At 37.1% G+C, this 20,661-nt stretch overlaps 1 protein-coding gene across 5 annotated transcripts in view; it reads left to right on the top strand.

Annotated features, from left to right (window-relative positions):
- Window positions 1-20,661, top strand: part of ARHGAP12 (Rho GTPase activating protein 12) — a 76,893-nt gene that overhangs the window by 39,931 nt on the left and 16,301 nt on the right. For 2 of the 5 annotated variants that reach the window (XM_080340542.1, XM_080340541.1), the window contains exons 4-8: window positions 3,415-3,495; window positions 11,595-11,720; window positions 15,236-15,310; window positions 18,029-18,090; window positions 19,724-19,805. In XM_080340542.1, the coding sequence (XP_080196668.1) occupies window positions 3,415-3,495; window positions 11,595-11,720; window positions 15,236-15,310; window positions 18,029-18,090; window positions 19,724-19,805 (426 nt within the window). Of the gene's footprint in view, window positions 1-1,643; window positions 1,785-3,414; window positions 3,496-11,594; window positions 11,721-15,235; window positions 15,311-18,028; window positions 18,091-19,723; window positions 19,806-20,661 lie in introns of all 5 variants that reach the window. The other 3 variants (XM_080340545.1, XM_080340543.1, XM_080340544.1) reach the window with 3 other exon arrangements.

Raw genomic sequence — 20,661 nt, 5'->3', positions numbered from 1 at the left:
GGTCATAATTCCTGTTAATAGTAAAAATAAAAATGTCCAAGGTCTTACTACTTTAAACAAATGTCAATGCACTTAATATTTAATCATTAAAACATAATGAAAACTTGAATATGTGTAAACAATATAGCTATCTTATAAAACAGTAGTTGAAATGAGGCCAATAGCACTCTTATCAGCTCCTCAGTCTTCATTCTTCAAGTGTAAGAATGGGACTGAAGACCCCTTTTTTTTTCCCCCAAATGATTAGAAGTTGCCACTTCAGAATTTCATGTTACTACATGTACAAAAGAAGTGGCATTTAGACACTCGCATTCTTTGGGCTGTAGAGGACACTTAGATTTTTTGTTTATTTTTTCATGTTACTTTATTAATGACATGAAGTTTCCCATGGGTTGTGCTGTGCTTGGTAAGCTGGCTCATGTCAGCATACTCAGAAAGGCAATGCCAAAACCCTGTGTAGTAATAATTTGGAAATGTCACTGAACATTTAGTCTCTACAAACACTGACTTTTAAAAACTGCTTAGTTTCTGATACCTGGATGTTTTTAGGTAATACTTAAGCTTTTCAGCTTTTTTTTTTTTCCTACTTGGAAATAGAAATTCTGCCTTTCTCCTGCTTTACTGATTTCCTCAAAACCCTTGTGTTACTGAACCTTAGTCAATATTTAACTGTCATAATTTCTGAATAGCAGGATGTGTTCCCTCTTACTTGCTGAGGATCCAAGATAGTGTGAAAGGAAATTTGCATTGGATTCCTCAGGAGACTGTGGCATAGAGATCTTGTTGTGGGAGATGAACGCAGAGAGGTGACTTCTTTTTTTAGATTTTTTTTTTTGGTGCATGGAATGGATGCTTTCAATAACGCTACAGTATTTTAGCAAGGAGGTGAACAAGGTGTGCAAGGGAACAGAAATAGTTTATTGTGTGTGCAAAATCTTTTTTCTATTCTACAAATCAAACTCATTTCTTATGTTATAATTCACTTCTGCCTTCAGAAAATGATCTTAAACCTGAGCCAGCTGTGCCTGGTAGAAAGCCTGGCTTTTTGCATTGCTCATTGTCACATGCATCAGAGTTGGAAGGTGAAGAGTGGAAATTCCTAATATTTTAGGTTGCATTGCACAAGTACTGTAAAGTGCTGGGACCTGCCAAGGTGTAACTCGAGACTCAAGTTGTCCTTAATGATGATTGTCTTTTCTTCTCTTTCCCAAATAGTGCCTGAAAAGGATTTAGCTATGAAAATTGGGATGTTGCCAGAAAATGAAGGTAGCGGGTCTCCCAGGTTTTTTGAGGCAATGCAGATTACTGAAGTTAATGAGAGAGTTAAGTAATGTGAATCTGTGGGAATAAAATTTAGATTGGCAAAAAAATTCTGAGTTTAAACTTGAGTAGCTGAAATCTGGTGTAGTAGAACTTAAAAAAATTCTATCAGTATAAAGCAGCTGTTCTGAAAGTAGGTTGAATTGCCTAGCATTTATCAAGTATTTCTGTACTGTAAAAATGCATCTCTTGTTCTCTGACATAAAAATGTGAACTCCCTGAATTTATTACTATTCTCTTTCTAGTCAAATAATCTTTGATCTTTCAGATTTTAAAGCACTTTCATTCTCAAAACTGCCTTGTGTGTTTCTGACTACTTGTAGCATCTTTCATCAGAAGAAAACGACCACAGTTCTTGTTACAGCCAGTCAGATAGTCAGTATGGTTCTCCTCCAAAGGGTTGGTCAGAAGAGTTGGATGAACATGGTCAGACCTTATATACCAATGACTATACTAATGAAAAGGTACTTTTTCCTTCTTCTCATCGCGTGTTCTAAATCTTTTCCGTTAATTCACTCTTAGAAATGCAGATTTCATTTCTAGGAGTGAACAGCATCCATCAGCGGTATCTCCTTTTGGTTTTTAAATATGCATGAAACTGAACAGATTATTTTTTTCTTGTGTATGTTCTTCACTATTTAGAAAAAGTTTTCTTATTTCCATTTGGGTATCAGATTATATTAGATGAACATATCATGTGTATTTTTTTTTAATTTGTGCTCTCTCCCATCTTCTTGGCTACACTTCAGGAATGAATTTCATACCAATATCATGTTTTTCTTACTGTCTTTTAAGACCCATTCTTGTCTGTGGGGACCTTGCAGTTAGGATGATTTCAAGCCGAAAATAATGCTGTTTTATCAGTTTCATCCTTTATCAGAGATTTTTTGATACTGCTTTCAGATGTAGACAAACTTCTTAATTGAACCACAGCTGTATCAGCAGATTTATGTTCTATTCTGATTATCTAATTGCCACTGTCAACTTACTGTGATTCTGGGCATATACAAATATATCCCATGTAGGATAAATGACAATATTTGTTTATATTTGTAAAGCAGTTGATTTTTCTCATAGTTTCCTAAAGTTTAGGTTTTTTGTTTGTTTCAATGAATACTTCTTGAAGTTAACACAAACAGTAGTTTATTGTATTATAGTCCTACCTTTTCTCCAGTTGATATATGCAAGGGTTTTTGAAGGAAGGTTTTAAATAATTGAGTTTTATGTCAGTTTTGGAATTTCATCATGCTTAATCTATTTCTGCTAAACATCTGTAGAGCACATACCTTGTTTGGCAAATATGCAAACCTTTTTTTTTAAAAAAAAAAAAAATTGTACATTGGAATTAAATTGTAAATTGGAATCAATAGAAAACAGCATTTCCTGTCACAAAGTGGTTTATTGGGAGGCAATCTTGTGAAACCTGCATGACCCAAGTGCCTTGCTGTGCGTGTTTCTGTGCATATTTTGTGTGATCTTGTAGAATTGTGCTCATTACAATTCCTTCCTTTATGCATAACTAGTCACAGTTGCCATAGTTTTACTTCTCTGATTGTGGGAGTCGCTTGTAGAGGTTGCCGAAATTATACCGTCTTCTTCATGTTTTATATAGAAACGGCATCTCATGTTCCTGTTGATGTTTTAAAAAGAGAGTTGTTCAACAAGTGTAATTATCTCTTAAATGATCAGCAGTTGCTGGCTGAGCTTCTTGTAACTCTAGAATTTTACATACAAAATCCTTACACAGATGCGATGCGAAGGTTGTGCCTCCTTGAACTGACTCTCTAGTGTTGGCAAGAGTGAGATATGCCATCTTTGAAAATACCTGCTCATCGCTCTTGTGTGATATTGCAGGACTATTTTCTGAGGATTTACAGAATGAAATAATAATGGCGAACCCAATTCAGGAAGCTGGAAACTCTGTTGCTCTCGTTGCTAACCAACCTTGGTTAGTTAACAGGGGTTGTGTACTAGACACTGCTGGAATGGATGGCACTTTATTAAAAATTAACTTTAAATCCCAAGTATAAGAGGTTTACTATGTTACGGCTGTCACTCTGATTACATTTGCTATCCTTGCATTTCTTTCTGCAGTGGATAAAACATGCAGATGAACAAGGCAGACCGTATTACTACAGTGCCGATGGTTCCCGATCGGAATGGGAGTTACCAAGGGTGAGTGACCTAAAAAAGAATCTTCTGCAATTTGAGGCTTTCCCCTCCTCTTCAATTAATGTTCTATGGGGCCTTTAATGGGAGTTATTCATAGCCAGAGGGCTTGCATATTACACTTGGTCATTTCTTGGATTTTTTTGTGGAATTTCTGATTGCGAAGAGAAAAAAATATACTTAAGGATGTGAAAAATGGATGTACGTAACTATTCAGATGCCAGAGAAGATCCTGTAGCTTTGCTGAACTGAGCTTTCCATGCAAGGCTGCAGAATGATGTTTGTGGTTTTGCTGTGAAAACCTCTGCAGGAAAAAATAGTTTTTTTAATTACAAAATGTTCCAGAGAAACTGTTGTCTATTTTTAGTACCTCCAAAATGCTTATACAGACAGGTGTCAAAACACAAAAATTTCAGCAGAGTTTTGTGGTATCTTAGACAATGACAAAGTTTCACTGGGAGTGTTTTCTGGTATTTATTATTTTTTTAATTGAAACAGGAATTTGTAGGAAAGAGACAGAGCTCAGGTCACTTGGTTGTCTGAGGATGTTCCTAATACTTTTAATTTTCATTTTCACTTTGAAAATCTCTAAGACATTTGTCATAATGATGTAGTTGTACGTGACCTTCCTGCTATTAGGATGTTTGTTCAATCCTAGATAGTAAGGTGACTGTAAAAAACAAAACCAAAAAGACCAAAACAACCAACCAAAAAAACAACAAACAAAAAAACCCCCAACAACAACAGAGTTTCACACAGTAGTGTGTGTGCAAGTAGATGAAAGAGTATGTTTCTCAGTTATTGTTTCATCAGTCCAAAAACTGGTGTCCTGAGTCACTTCCACTTAGAAAGGAGCAATCTTAATACATGGTGCTTTCATAATATTGTGAAAAAATACTTGCACTGAAATTTAAGTGAAGTTGTATAGCAGACACGTTCGTTATGTTGGTAAAGGAGTTTGTACCTGAGTCACTGAAGAGCTGAGTTAGCTCTGTGAATTCTCCTTGTTGGTCTGATGGGTTAGATGACTTACGTTTTGTAACATATGTAAACCTAACAAGATAATCTGTGACAATTGGTTTTAAGAGCTAATTAGCTGTTGATTATCTACTATGTTAATTAGTCTGAAAAACATCTATACCGGATTTGGTTTGGATTTGAAATAAATAGCAAATTAAGTTTGCTTTACCACAACTACAATGGCACAAAGGTAATCCAGAACTGTTACCTGAGGTGTATTAATATAAAGGGGTGGATGGGGTCTAGAATTTGTGTGTTAGTGCATGATGCTCTAGTGGTTCTATACAAGCACCTGAGCTCTGTTGCAGTAGTAGCCACCTATGGAATGCAACAGGCCCTATTGTGGAGTTTGTGATCTGATATGCTTTAGTTCCTGTTCATATGAAAATCATCACATACTACTGTTACAAATTTTTACTTGAAAATTACTTCTGTTGAGCCATTTGGGCAGGATGTACGCTTTAATTCCTTCTTGAAACTAGTACATCTCGAGTGGCAGCAAATACACCATTAACAGAAGTAAATAAGCAATTGACTCTTGGATTCATGATTCAAGAGTCTGTGTATTTCCAGAAATCCTTAGCTTTTAACTTTGAATACTGTGGAATAGATTAAATATTTCAGCACAAGATTTAGCTGGTTTATGTGACTGTACATCTGAAGAACATACAGCAGAGATGTTACACTTGGGAATAGTTGAAGTATGATTGAAGATTATTCTCTTGAATCTTACTGAAGCTGGTTCCAAAAGTGCTTAGGGACAAATGAATAGGAAAGACAATGTAGACCACAGAACTGCTTTGAAGAATAATAGTCTATGTTGAAAGCTCTCATGAGTGGTGAGAGAAAACCATAGAAAGACTTCAGCATTTTAACTCTTGCTCAAATGAAAATTGTTACCAAGAAAAACCCTCTTGGTCATTTTTTTCCCAGTGTATTTAGCTCAAATATTACCTTCCAAAATTTGTTGTGAAGTAAAGTGATAGAATAGCATGACCATGTAGTGCTGTTAAACCACAGAAAGAAGAACATCCTGTTGTTAGATGGTTCTTAATAATGAGGACTTCATTAGAACCAAAAGTTGTCCCAAGGTTTCTGGAAACAGCACATTAGCTGAGCAAATACTAGAACATAAAAATCTTCACTGTTATAACTAACTAACATGCTTAGAAATAATGCTTCTAGTATTCTTGTATGTGTGTTAAATTGTGAGGGTATATGTTGGGGAGGGGAGGCAGTTACAAAACAAATTACTTCAGACAGTCTCATAGAAAGCCCTCCAGTTATGTATATTTAAATAACATCTAGGAATAGCTGAATGCCTTTGGCTAAAAATGATGTCTCAGAGTAGCTTTGACAACTGCTGAAAAGTGTGTAAAGGCTCATGATGAGTGTGACCCAGCTTTTTGCAGTGAAAGAGAAGAACATACCAAATTATTCTTTACAATGGAGAGTCTTTAACCATAAATTTGTACCACATCTTGTGAAAGACTGAGTTTTCTCCTTTGTCTATGCATTCTGCTCCATCCATTTGTTTGCTCTTGCCAATTATTAAAAAAAAACAACCAAAAACAAAACTGCAGATGAAAGTTCATTCCTGTGTAGATCACTATGATAAAATAAGTTTATTTCCTGTGTGATGAATGAGTAATATCTAAATTGTGTTAAGAAAGGCTGCAACCCTGTTCCAGAAATAGAGTTTTCTAATACGAGTTTTATACTTTAAGCAAATGAGAAATCTGTATTAAGGAGGGAGAAAAACAGTTAAAGTGATCTCAGAAACGAGAACTCTCTAATTCTGAAGTTTAAAAAAGGTAATCTGTCAAAATGACAAAAAAAAGTGTGGCTAACCATGTAATAGCTGTTGAATAAGTAGCTCGAAGGAGAGGTAGAGAGGACAATCTAATACAAATTAGAGATTAATGGCTTCTTGTATTTTCAAAATGCATTCCTGGGCTGATATGTGGCATAACAATATGATACATGGCCATCCTCGCACCAAGCTCTCTGATCCAAGAATAGACTTTGAAAGAAAATCCATAAACTCTAAGCGTCTGGAGTGAAGTCACAGTTTGGTGTTGTTATTTGCAGACTGTGATATTGCCATTACGGTCTGTTCCGGAAGCTCCTGCGCCATTACCTCCCCTCGCTGTGTCCGCAGAGGAGGCGGCAGGTGGAGCAGCAGCAGTTTGGGCACTGTTAGGAGCCCAGCAGTATCTTAATTCACTCGTGCGCTGTGTGAGCTCGGGCCTCAACTCTGAAACTCAGGTGGATGATTTTCCTGCTGGAGACCCGAATGCTGTCAAACAGCACGTGCTATCTGAAAAAACACAGTGAAACATGATGCACGTAGCATCAGGCAGATAGCCTGGAGATATAAACATATTAATAGGGCCTGGTTGTCTTATGGTAAATTTGTCTTGTTCTGAGCTGTGTTCCTTGATTTGAGGTAACACACTGTGTGTGCTGGCATTTCTATGTCAATACACTAAACAGTATCATTAGCAATAGTGAGTTATCTTCACATTCTCATCATAAAATTGGGGATTGCTTGGTGAAAGCTGAGGCTGTCTCAGCTCATATGAGGATCTAGACAGTTTTTAAGGACAAAAGTGCAAGTGATACGACAAACCAGAGATGAGTATGGGAAGGCAGTCAGATTTATTTTTTTTTCTCTTTAATGTGGATGTTCGTACTCAAGACGCCTCGTCTGGTCTTCCTTATTTATCCTGATGTTTGGTAGTTCCCGCCCTTCTCCCAGATAAGATGGGGGAAAAGTGAGACAGAGCTGCTTGATGTCTTGTGGCAGAGAATGAGGAATCTTCTTTCCCTAGATAAATAGAGGGAATGAAGTCCTTACAAGGACAAAAGTGATTTTTTTTTTTTCTTTATGTGGGTTTAAGAAAAATATGTGATCGATTTATTCTAAAAGAAAAGTAGAAGCTATAAGTCTTATGTCCATTGCAACACCATGAAAGTTTATTCAAAGCCAGTGACAGTAGTAGCACTCAAGAGTGGTTTTGTTCTAAGGCAATATTTAAATTAAAAAAAAAAATCTTCAATTTCAAGCAGTCTACTGGGACAAGTGGAATTAAGATGGTAGGATATATAAGGTGCTAAAGGATAGGATATCAGAATATTATTAAGTGCTGCTGTTTTGATCTCTGATTACAAGAAGGTAGAGTAAAATGCTTAACTTTGGGTCTTTACTAACTTACATTGTCTGTTGCTTCCCACTGTTTTCTCCCTTCAACCACACAGTTCCTTTCTTCTGACTGAGGATGTTGTTAACACAAACCAAAAAGAATCTTTCTTCTGTTTCTTAAAGCTGACAGATCTGTGTCATCTCTATAAGAATGGGGACAACTGCTACAAATAACTCCCGAGGTGTTACATTTATTTCAGGCACAATTAGGCTAGGATGGAGCCTTGAGCCATGCCACATCTCAGGTTAAAATGAAATATAAATCACTCAGCCAGTTGAGAGGGTTAGAAAATTTTATACTGAGGTAAAGAAAGCTTTGAAGTAGCTGGTGAAGGCATTGAACAGATTCAGCAATGAAAATAACCCTGTGTGACCTAAATTTACACCACTGGTTCTAAGGCAATATTTAAATTAAAAAAAAAAAAAAATCTTCAATTTCAAGCAGTCTACTGGGACAAGTGGAATTAAGATGGTAGGATATATAAGGTGCTAAAGGATAGGATGTCAGAATATTAATTTTTATTATTTACACCACTGGTGTAAATTTACCCTATGCCAAGAACAGTTCTAACCAGAAGTCTGTGTTACCTTGTGCCTGCAGTCAGAGTGTGACCAACTTGCTCATGTCTTCTCTTCCTGGTAGGAGATGTTCCAAATGAACTGGGGAACAAACTGAGGTGATGTGCTGGGTGGTCATGCTGTAACACAGATATGAGTTTGTGGAGGATTTTTCAGGGAGCAGTACTGTGTATATTTGGAGTTGTGTGGTACGTTATCAAAATCTTTAGAATTAAGAAAATAACATTGCACCCTTAAGATGCTGTTAAGGCATATGGTATAGCAGAGATTGTTCTACCAGGCAATGCATAGTCTTGAATAAGTTTTAGTGCAGTATATGGCCCTTGCCTGATCTCTGTTTTTGAGGTTATACCAAGGCTTAGGCAGAGAAAGCTTGTTTAGAGTTACGTAAAAATAAAATTTTGCATGAGGGAAGGAGAGCCCAACCTAGTTGCTCATTGTTGCTGATAGAACAGTGGGAAATACCATTGTAAACGCCTGTAGGAGAGGCAGCAGCTCGGCAGGTAGGAGTCCTACAGAGTGTCAATAAGTGAACCTGACCTGAAACTGTTCTGCAAGGCTTTCTGAGCTGAGGAGCTGGGGTGGGGGCAGGCCCAGGAGCAGCAGGGGCGGCGGGACCCGGCCTGGTCTGCTGCTCTCTGTCCAGTGGGCTCTGCCTGACCTAGTTCTGTTGGATAATGCAGACTCTGAAACAGTGTCTGTGTCTCAGTGTGATTCTTTTTGGAGATCACAGATCAGCCCCTTTATTTTCAAGGTGAAGGCTTTTACTGAGCCCAGAAATACACAAACATTTTCTTCCCCCCTCCCTTTGTAGTGTGTTCCACTACTTGTAAGGAATAAAACAAACAAAAACCAGAAAAAACTCAAAAACACCTGAGCACAAAATGTTTACTTGACACCTCTATTGTGAGAAAATGGGGCAAAAATGTCAAATGTTCCCTTTAAAGAATTGTCAGTTTACTAACACAGTTTGTATCACCAATGCAAATTATATAACCTGCTAAGATGTGTGTAGCTCAGTGTTCCTGAGTTGTTAGCAGTGCTTTGTTAATAAACTCCATATACTGTTGCTTTGCTTTCTCATTAAACTTCTTTAAAGTAGAATTTTTTATTACTTTATAAGTCCTTTCTTCTTCAAGACAGGGTTGTCTGTTAGATAAGTTAAATCCTGATGGCTTGTCATGGTATCAAAGCCACCTTTTAAATATAGATCACCTGTAACTAGGCTTGTGCCCATATCTTAATCCTTTAACGTGGACTTAAATTCAAGATAAATTACTTTGACTGTTTAAACTTGTATTTCTTGAGTTACTCAAATGGAAAGCGCATGGAGCATTTTAATAAATAATATTCACCAGTGTCACTGAAGTGTAAATCTTTTTCTGAAATAAATGATTCTGTTTCATAGCAAGAACTATGCTTGAATTCAATATGTTCTTCTCTTCCGCTGCAAAAAGCTGGGTCACGCTCATTGTGAGCCTTAAGAGACTTTTCAGCAGTTGTCAAAACTCCTCCTAGACGTCATTTTTAGGTTTTAGTTGTAATACGATGGGCAATTTTGCTGCATGTTGCTTACCTTGCTCCCACAGTTTGAGCTGTAGGAGCATCTGCAGAGTGGGTATATCCGTAACAAGCAAGTAAACTAGTATTAGATGCCTTGCAGCACGAATGATGGTTCAGCTTTTGATTTAACAAGGGCACAAACTGAACGTTGCTTTAACACCTCACCATTGTAAGGAAGTTGTTGTCAAGTGAGTATAAGTGAACCTGATACAGTGCAAACTCAGAAGTGAATTCTGTGAGGACAACCAATACATTTCTGTCTGCACATGAACAACCAAACTTTATTCTCGAAACTGCAAGACCCATTCAACTGGGAATATTTTCTTACTATTGGGTGTATTGAAATAATTTAAGGAAACACTAAAGTTATTTACATTTTAAGCATCCATTGACTTATTGGAGCATTGACTCTGCTCATAGTAAAATACATAGCTAACACAAGCATAGTGTCTGCAATGGCAGTAGTAATGCTAGCTCTTTATTTGGACAATAAATATAACTGTGTTGTGGAATTTATCTTAAATTTGCCTTTTATGTTATTTAGGCTAAACCTTGCGATGCTTCATTGGTGTATATAGGTATAGATTTTCCTGTCCTTGAAGACTTGGGGCTCTGAGCTTGCAGTAGGAATTGGTAGCAAAACTGTAGAATTCAGTGTATGTGCGAAGATTATTGCTTCAGCCTTTTCAAATAAAAGGGGCACTTGATTTTGTTACTTCTTACCCAGTAGACTCTAGTCCTTTACATGACTCCTCAAGTGCTGCCTTATGATTCTTTTTATGTACAGATTTTAGTCTTCCGATGCTGAATAGAATGAATGAGATTTTTAGTTACTTTAAAAAGACCCAACATACCTTAATGTTGTCTTTTCTTGTTTGAATTTCAGTATTAAACTTTGTTTGAAGGTTTTTAATAATTCTTTATAATGCTACCTCAGTGTTGATTGTGATGATCAAAAATGGCAATGCTACTGATGATAAGTGTGCTGCAATGCTGAGATATAATTAAATGCTGTGTCCTTCTCATGACCTTCACATTTTCTCAGCCTGTATATTTTTGTGTGCTACTGAATTAGTAGAAAACCTATTTTATGATAAAACCATTCTCTCCTCTGACAAGTCTTAAAATTATTTACTGCTAAATATTTATTTTCTGTGCTTATGGACTTTTCACATGAACAAATCCTTTTATAAGTAATTTTATGTGCCTATTCTGAAAGAGCAAGTCCTCAGCCTTGTGTTTCCTCTCCAAGGCATCCCAGACCTTTGGGTCAAAGGGAATCATATCCAGGCAATCACAACTCTCGATCTAAATCCCTCACTGCAGGATAATCAGGTTTTTCTTTCCTTACACAAGAGCCGAACAGGTGTTACAGTTCTGTCAGAGCAATATGAAGAGTGGATGTTTAAATATTGTATTTATTGTAATTCCATGGTGGTTTTCAATATTGTGGTTGATCGCAAAACTGGCAGTAAGCTGTTGCACAAGAAATCAAACATCTCTCTGCTAATGGAGAGTATTATGCCAACAGGCCAGTCCTACTTAGTGCCTTGGAGAGGACTATGGCAGCAAGGACTGTTCTGAAGGTTAAATGTAAAATAAAACCAAGGCTCTCTTCACACCTGTGGGGGACTTCAGCAATCTGAAAGCTTGCACTGTTCAGATGTATGAATGGTATGTCCAGGTCTTGTTTACATGAATTAGATTCTACTTATAGTTTGATTTTTCTCTTCTTTAGTATAATGCTTCACCACAGCAGCAGAGAGATATAATAAAGAGTAGGAGTCTGGACAGGAGGATACAAGAACCAATAGTTTTAACAAAATGGAGGCACAGCACGATTGTGTTGGACACCAACGATAAGGTAGGAGCAGGTTAAACAGCATGCTGCAATACCAACTGTTTCTGATGTGTGAAGTATTTAATCTAACAGAAATGAGTATGCATGAATTTCTGAAATCTCATTTTTCTGTTGTGTCACTGTGTATAACATTCAGTGAAACCAAGGACTTTTTGGTAACCTTATTACTGTTACTTTGTGACTAGTAGCTCTTTTCTTGTTGTCCCTGAAGTATTTTAACTAGTGTTAGTTTAGGTTTTGGTGTGTACAATCATTTTAATTATCATTGGGAATCTTCCAATACAGTTCAGGCTATGGAGTATCATTAGGCTTTGAATTCAAGAATTATGGATGTGGGTGAGATTCTCATGTAAGGTATGGTGGTATTTCACACCTGAATGTTTTTATTGTAGGCAACACCAAAGAAGAACACACTTGGAAGATGAATAAGTGAAATATTCATAGCACTGAAATAAAAATTGCACTTGCTAAAACAAAAACTGTGCCTTAAAGATGTAAATAGTAATATTTACCCCTTTAATGACTGTTCCGTTTATCTCCACTGTGATATTTCAAGGAAAGAGGAAAAGCTGTGTGTGGTTAGAGCAGGGCTGTAATATTGTTGTGGAAGGGCAGAGGACAGAACTGGCAGCGCTGAAATGCTTGGCTTTGGCCCTGGCCAGAGCTGAGATGGCTGTTGGGTCTGAAAAGGGCTACAGGTCAGTAACAACAACAGCTGTTTTCTGCCCATTCTTAGGGCTTGTTCTTGATAGTCTGTTTTGGGCTGTACAAAGAAGCTGTCTAGGCCAGCAAGGAGACAGATCCTCTCTCTCCCTTGCTGCCCCTCTGCCTGTCCCTCTCTGGTTTGGCTTTTTTGTCCCAGACGTTTCAGGTTGTTCTGCCCGTGGGTGAGCTGAGTGGGGATGAACTGGAATGGGTGTGGGAGACTGGTGACTTGCTGGTTTTTGTAACTTTGCAGCTGCCCATCCCGAGATTAATGGAAACGGAAATACTTTGTAATGCTGAAATCTTAGCACAGACTACTCAGGATGAGATACCAGGAAACGGCATTGTAAACTCCCTTTTTCTAAAGGTACAGGGAGAAATGAACGTATATTTGGGAGTACGGAGAAAAGCCTATATGTGGGCCTGTGTAATCTCAGATGCCAAAGACAAACTTATGTGGACAAAACACAGTAGTTGTAATGAAAATGGATCTGCTACCCAGAATGTTATTTGCTCGACCTGTTGTTTTTGGTACGTTTTAATGGCTTTCCTTGTTGAAATCGGGTGCAGGAGAGTGGGCTGTCATGAGTTGACTTAGTTCCTCAGAACAGGATTTATTGGATTTGATCTTAAGCTTTTGAGCTGTCAGTTTAGAATACATCATCTGTGGTGCTGAGGAGGCGATGGACCGTGCCTGGCTGGAGATGGTGCACGTATGCGGTTTAGATCAGCTCGCGCGATCCCGGGCTCCTTCCACTGCTCCTCCAGCCGTCCCTCTGTACCCTGTGTGTCTCACGTCACTGTATGAGGGACACCTGGACGGAGCCTTGACAAACCAGAGCTGAGGAGACACTTCCAGGCTCATGTGCAGTTGGTGCTTCACAGGTGTGAACGATTCTGTTGGGAGACAGCTTGGAGTTTTAGCCTCGCTTTTAAAGGAAGACTTTTCTTTCTGTGTTTAGGGATAAGAATTCTATTTTGGAACAACCTTTACGTAGTGTTGCACTGAATGAAGAAGCTCTTGAAAAACATTGAATAAGTGGAGTTGTTTACTTCAAGACCCATTGTCTTCAAGACCGTAAACCTAGTGAAGCAAACGTGAAAGTGTACAAATGCCTAGTGTAATAACCAAAAGAAACTGTATATATGAGCCACATCTGAAAGGCTAAGCCAGTAGCTTAAAGTTCCTTTCACAGCTTCAAACTATGCAGGCAGCATGCATTTTTTAATGGCAAAGACACTATATAGTTCATATAAAGGACAATATTAATGCTTTGAGGAAATTAAAACGTGTAGTGGAGCAATAAACTAGTGTTTTGTGGAAGGAAAAAATTTTTTAGTGCATTGATACACCTGTTTTATTACCAATGGCAGGCACACTGTTATATATATACACTGTTTTAAATTAGTATGTGGAAAGGGAATAGTTCCTGACCACAAATACTGGATTTCTTTTTTCAAAGTTGTGTGGTGTATGAAAGCTATCTCAAATTCAGAATGAAATAGAAACAACTGGCATTTGGCTGGATAGCACATCAGTCCCAAGTTTGCTTTTTAACTGATTCTTAGGGAAGCTATTTTCTTTTTATTTTCCTTATTTGTTTTTCCTGGAAAAACAACACAACTCAATTCTATGAAAATAGACCAGTCAAAAGAGTGCTTGAAATGTGTCAGAGTGGAAGTGTGGGTTGCTATGGCTGACGAGAATTTGATTATATCTAATGTACTTGTTGAGTGTTTATTGGCTGTGGCACATACCTGTATATAGCTAATCGGCTAAAAAAAAATTGTAAGGAGAGGAAAAAATATGTTCCTGAGAGGAACAACTTTGATTTCCTTAATTTGAACATGTCCTCCCCCACCTCTACAGACATCTGAAAATATGGAACATGTAGGCTGTTCTTAGGGTTGCTCATCTTCTCTGTTATTATACCACTAAGTAACTAGTGGGCCATTTCTGCAGGTAAATTTACAAGTGAATTTTAGCGCACGGGTGTGCAGAGTGTTAGGTAATGTTAGAAAAGCAAACTGAATTTGGGAGAGCTATCAAGGGAATTAATACAAAGGAGCAGGAGAAATGCAGTACACAGCAATGGAGAACAAGTGATGTATTTCTTCTGTTTGAAGTTCTTTACCAGATTTTCAGGTGGTGTATTTGTGCAAAGCAATCATTACCTCAGAGGAAATGCACATGCCTTTTTTGTTCCAGATGGGCAATTTTTCTAGTTTTCAGAGATGTAATGCTTTCTATTAGTCTGTAGTTGATGTCTAGTTTAAAATAAAAGCGTGAATTTCTGGAAATTTTCAGTGCTTGATTATAAGGACATTAATGTTCATGACTTATCTAAATTAATCGAGCTGGTATCTGCTTTTCTACATGTATAACAATTTATTGTACTAATCTTCTATTTACTAACTACACAGAGATATAATCTGTTCTTTAAAATCTTATTTATTATGTGATGTCCTGTAATAACTTAGTATTATAGATGTGCTTCATAATTTGATAGCAATGTCATTGAAAGAATCTGCCTCTTAACATGAAAGCTTTGCTAATACAGTATGTATTAACATTTTTTCAAAAGAACATGTGCTAATTAACTCAGTTTGAGTGTTGTCTGTAAATCTGCTAAGAACACTGTTTAGTAAGCAGGTTTATAATACAACTATCTGAGAATATAATGAATGTTCAAAAAAAGTACATTCTTTGATGTGTGAATCTGTATAAAGAGCAGAAGTATCTCTGGAGTTGAAAAAAAGTAAAGGAATTGTAAACAAGATAATAACTTACGTTGCCTAATTGTATTTTACAGGAATCATCAACTGCTTCTAAGGCCAGTTTTCCTGAAAATGAGTCCTCTCCTTCTTCACCAAAGCATCAAGCCACAGTCAGTATGCCAAGTGTTTAAATAGATAAGTAGATGTTGTAGAAACTGGGCTATTCATGATTAGAGAATTGAGGCTAAGCCTGCTTGTTATTGAGAAAAGTAATGGGATAAAAGTATTTGAAGGCTTTACATTTTAAAAGGAATGCATTGCCTCCAACTGTGCTTTCAAAAAAAAAATGTAGATGTCTTTGGTTTAAATACAGCTTGGCGATAGGAGATTTAGTTTAAAATTCACTGTAGAATAAAATTATTTTGAATTATGTAGAACTCAGTTTACTTCAACAGTCAAGGCTTCTCACATAGCAACCTGGAAGGTAAAGGCAGAAACAAACGCCATCTCTTCGCAGAATCTGTCAGTAATAGTTTGTAGTATCTGATATCTTCATTTTTCACTTGTGCTTCAGTCTCCTTGAAAAGAGCTAGAGGACCTGGCATAAATGGGCTATGTCTTTTTGATTTAGTAGAATAACTGCTGAGAGGAAAACTTAAGCTTGTTAAACTCCTTATGGATGTTTAACAGATTTTTTTTGCTTCAGTTTTTATTTTAAACAGTGGGAAGTAATTCAAGAAATGAAGTGTTCTAATTTTGCAGCTGTACTACAGTAGCACTGAAATATGTGCCTTGATCAATTTTAGCAGCCCTTTAATAGGTAGCTCAGGGTATGAAAGGTGCAACTTCTCCTGTTCTATTCTACTCTGCACACAGAAGAATGGTTCTCTGGCTTATCCGTGCTGATCCATTCTTAGAACTCTTCAAACAGTTTTCCACAGTAAAATAAACATTGTTTATTAAGCAAGCATAGTTGATAGCCTTGCACAGGAGCAATTACTGCTGCATGTGTTCTAATTTATTTAAATATGGCTCAGACCTTGAATTATTAAAATTGTATTTTGTAGAAGAATGCACTGCTGCTTCAGATAATAGAAAAAAATAATCTGTATTTTCTTCAGCTGTCCCCTGGGATATAAGTATTACAAAGAAAGCTGATGAATTTTATTGTGTTTTGATCCTTAACTTGCTTTCTACTTCCTCTTCCCTGATTACAGTCATTTTCCCATTAGTACCCCCTAGTGTTGCTGCTGAGTTAGGGCATTATGATACTTTTTCTGAATAATTCTTCTCTGGAGCATTCGCAGCGGTTCCACCATGAGTAATTTATTAAAGCCCTAATTTATTGGAGAAAGTGGGGCTGGGTTGCTCAGTCTCAGTGACAGAGGGTGACAGGCCGCTCTGCTGACCAAGGCCAAGGGGCTGTTGGAAGGTGCGACACGTTGGACTCTTAGTGGTGGTCGGCATGGATCACACACACAGAGATCTACACAACAGACTTTTTTTTTGTGGAGGACAGAATTGTCTCTTCTATTGAAAATATCATTTTGGGAAAATAATGTACACATCACAGAATTAGGCAAAAATTCCAGCCCAGTGGAGACTTTTAGATTGAGGTAAGAGTAGCAGTTACCATTGGACAGAAATAACATCTGAAACACCAGCCTAAAAGCTGTTGTCCTTGAAAACATGTCTCTTTTTTTGTATTTGAGTTGCTGTGCTTGAAACATGTAGCTAAATTTTTTAAGGTTCATGAAAAACAGATCTATGTCTTTAAGAGTGTTGTTACAGTATTCCATAAAAATCACTTTGATATTGTATTCTGCAGTTATGGTCCACTTAAATTTGAGATTTAGAGGAGAAAGCTGAAGAGAATATATCTTCTGTTTTCATTGAATCTGGAATTGAGGACATTTTTGTTAAGATAAAGCTAATTTGGATCCTTTCCCTAGTCGATTGTTTCAACTAATAGCTTAGTTCTTAAATTAGGAGCTGTTACAAGCTGTTACTGAAAAGCAATTGATTAAAAAAAGAGAATTTAATGTTCATTTAGCAGTATTCACTAGTAGGGCAAGGCTGGGCTGACAGGAGAAAATGACAGAATTTGTTACCTTATCTTGAGTGTCACAAATGGTGTAAATTGATGGTTTTCTTTTTTATCCTACAATATTTTTTCAAAGATTGCTTCATATTTTATTATTTTTGCATAGAAACTACAAATATCCACTCCATAGATTTGCAACTTGCAAATACCCTTCTTGTTCAGTGTTGTTCTTTTCCTGCCATTCACTGACTGATCTCCAAATTTGCACGGGGCATACCAATAGAAATGATTTTCATCAACAAGCCATAATTAAGTAGTTTAAAATTCTAATATTTTGCTTGGAGATATGAAAAAATAGGACATCAAAGAAATGTTTCACTCATCTGTGTTTGAAATGAATATATTTTTATGCATTTCAACCATGTTTTATTTAAAATATGCAATTATGTTAAAACTTGGAATAATTTTGTCAGAGAATTTAGGCTGTCTGTTTGTCAGTCATCTCCTTTTTAAATAAAGGACACAAACACAAATGTGCAATTATACCAGTCATTATAAACTATGTTTAAAATTTCCACTGTCTAGTACCACAAATAATTTTGTTTGGCTTATCCAAAAAAGGAGGAAATCTTTTTTACCCTCTGAATGGTAATGAGTAATCTCCCAAAGGAATTTTGGTTTTGCTGATCTCTGCATATTTAAATATACATAAAACAAGTTTCTTGAAGTTATAACATTGGCTAAGATGGCCCATTGCCAGAAATTGATTATTGGGGAGGTTGAATTCCATGGGAATAGAAGCAGATTTTCTTTTATGTTACTTGTGGCTTACTCTGTCTTACAGGGTCAAGAGAAGTATGGGTTACTGAATGTGACAAAAATTACAGAAAATGGGAAGAAAGTTCGGTAAGTCTTGGACTTCTAGAACTACCTGTACATAAGGGTTTGTGTAAGGTATCTGACTTATATTATGTATTAGGACAGCATACTGAGGTTTACAATTTGTTACTTTTTGTCTGAATTTGCCATAGAGGTTTTCCTGTAGGACACAGCATTTCCTTATCCCAAAGTGTGTGTTTCTCCCAGTGAGCTAGAGACAGTGGACTTGGGAGAGCCAGAGGCTCATGGATGCCAGGGCTCCACATGGGGCAGTGATTTTGTGAAGGTGCACTGATGAGACACAGCTTTTTAAAAGGGGATCCATTTATTTATCTATTTAAGAGAAAATCTATATAGGTTATACCTGTCTTGTTCTTGGGACAGAATTGGTGTAAGATGGGCTTTCAGACTTTCACTTCCAGCTCCTTTAATTTCTAAGGAGTGCTTAGAGTGCTGGGGAGCACATGTCTTGTGCTCCCCAGTTCTTCCTTCCCTGTACTTGGGAAGGGTTTGAAGCAGAATGTGTCACCCAGCTTTGCTCTCCCTGTAGGTGATGAATGACCTAATTTCTAACTTCCTTTCTCTGCCTTACAGGCAGACATTTACATTATAAAGCATAAAGTGTAATCAAGTAATGCCATCTAACTTACATTTCTGGTGTTTTGCAAAGAGTGTTAAATGCAGTGTTAAATACTGCATAAGTGTGGCCCATTCTCAGATTTAATTTAGGTTTACTTTTTTTACTTGTTTTTATTTTAATTTAATCTTCTAGGTCTAGAACTGTGGTCTATCTAGTTCAGTGTTTCCTAGACTTAAGATCCATGGAACGTGCTTTTCCTGATGCTTAAGTAGCTCAGCACCCAGCTGATCTTTCAGTGCCGCCCTGGCCCAGTCCAGCACAGCTGGGCAACATGTCTGGCCCCCAGTTTGGTTCCTCAGAGCTTGGTGGGACAGGGTGGACAGTGCCTCATGGAAGCTGCGGCTGGTACAGTACACTGTCACCACTTATGTCTAGTGGAATCATTGATTTGGGCTTCTGCACAGAAAGATGCATCATGACCATCCCATCACTTTGAGAGCTGCTGAATAATAGTTCATGTGTGGGCAATGGTAATAGATTGTCAGGGCTTGTCAAGACTTTTACTTTTTTTAACCTCAGGAGGACAGGTACTCAGAGATGAAAGCAAATAGACAGCTGGAACAACTAGTTTGTCCTTTTTCTGCATTTTTTAGATGCGTAGCAAATATTTTATTGTCAATGTAAATGAGCTTATTACATAAACACGGCACACTTGCGCCCCATTTATATGTGATCAATCAGTTTCAGAATTATGCAGTACTTTGGCATTATCTACTAAGTACACAGTAGGCTGAGTGTTCCATATTAGCTCCTTTGGAATTATAATCGTATGGTGTTTCTCCTGGTAAACTGCTTCCACTACTAATTAGCTTTGTTTGATTTAGACTTTGGTCAGGCTGGGACTGTTAACATATGTTCTCTTCTACAAATATGATGGCAATTAAGACTTACTGATGGCACTAATGACCATATGTATGGTTAAGTATATTAACATGCAGGTCAGCTAGACAACAATGATTGACAATTGAAATATCTACTTCCAAGTCAATTTATCTTATGTTTGTTTACAAATATTTACAGAAAGAATTGGATGTCATCGTGGGCAGTGTTACAGGGTTCATCACTGCTGTTCACTAAAACCCAAGGAAGTGGAACTGGCTGGGTAAGCTCAGGAACAACCCCCACCCTCATTTAAGTGTTAATCGCATAAAGCACAATAAATTAAAGGCCTCTTATTTGTAGGCCTGCACAATTTGGAAAAAATAAGTGTGTGTAAGTTAGCAGGAAAATAGTTTAATGTAACGATTATGATGTAGAATGAGAATAAAACAAGTTGTACTTTCTTATATTTCAGAAACATTTTTATATTTGATGAGTAAGAAACTGATAATTCACATGCCCTGTGAGCCTGATGTTTTTGCTCTAAGGCCAAATATTTTTGTGTTCCTTACTAATGTGTTTGTCTAAAGAGTTTGTTTTACTGTTCTTTGACATTTTTTCATAAACTCCAGATAATTTTGAATGTGATACATGTAATAAAGAACATGTCCGACACTTGGCTTATGACGTCGGACTATTTGAATAATGTATTATTGTTGTCATATTCAGTCTTTGGCTTGCTGGATTCCATATTTTGTTTTATATCTGCATCATGCATGACAAGTATTTGTATCTGTTTTGATGCCTGATGAAGACCTAAATAGGAGCATCACACTGAAGATGATGATCATTCAATTTTTGTGTCATCTCTAGTTTAATAGTACTATAATTAAATTTGCTATATTTATCCTGCTACATTTCTACATTAATAAGTGTCGAGATTTTTTTAATCTATGACTTACTTACCTACTTCTGGAGGTCTGACATTAAACAGTGTGGATCTCCTATAATAACTAAAGGGAGGTCAGATTCAGTATTTGTCATTCCAGTGTATTATCATGTAAATTCCATCAAAATTGCATCTTATATCTATAAGCTGTCTTGCTGTGCTTTGCTGATCTTTCTCCTTGGCTCACTTT

Source organism: Nesoenas mayeri, assembly GCF_963082525.1.
Source record: "Nesoenas mayeri genome assembly, chromosome: 2".
NCBI classification, from domain to species: Eukaryota; Metazoa; Chordata; class Aves; order Columbiformes; family Columbidae; genus Nesoenas; species Nesoenas mayeri.
The sequence above is the reverse complement of the archived record's forward strand: the minus strand, read 5'-3'. Positions and strand labels throughout refer to the sequence as shown.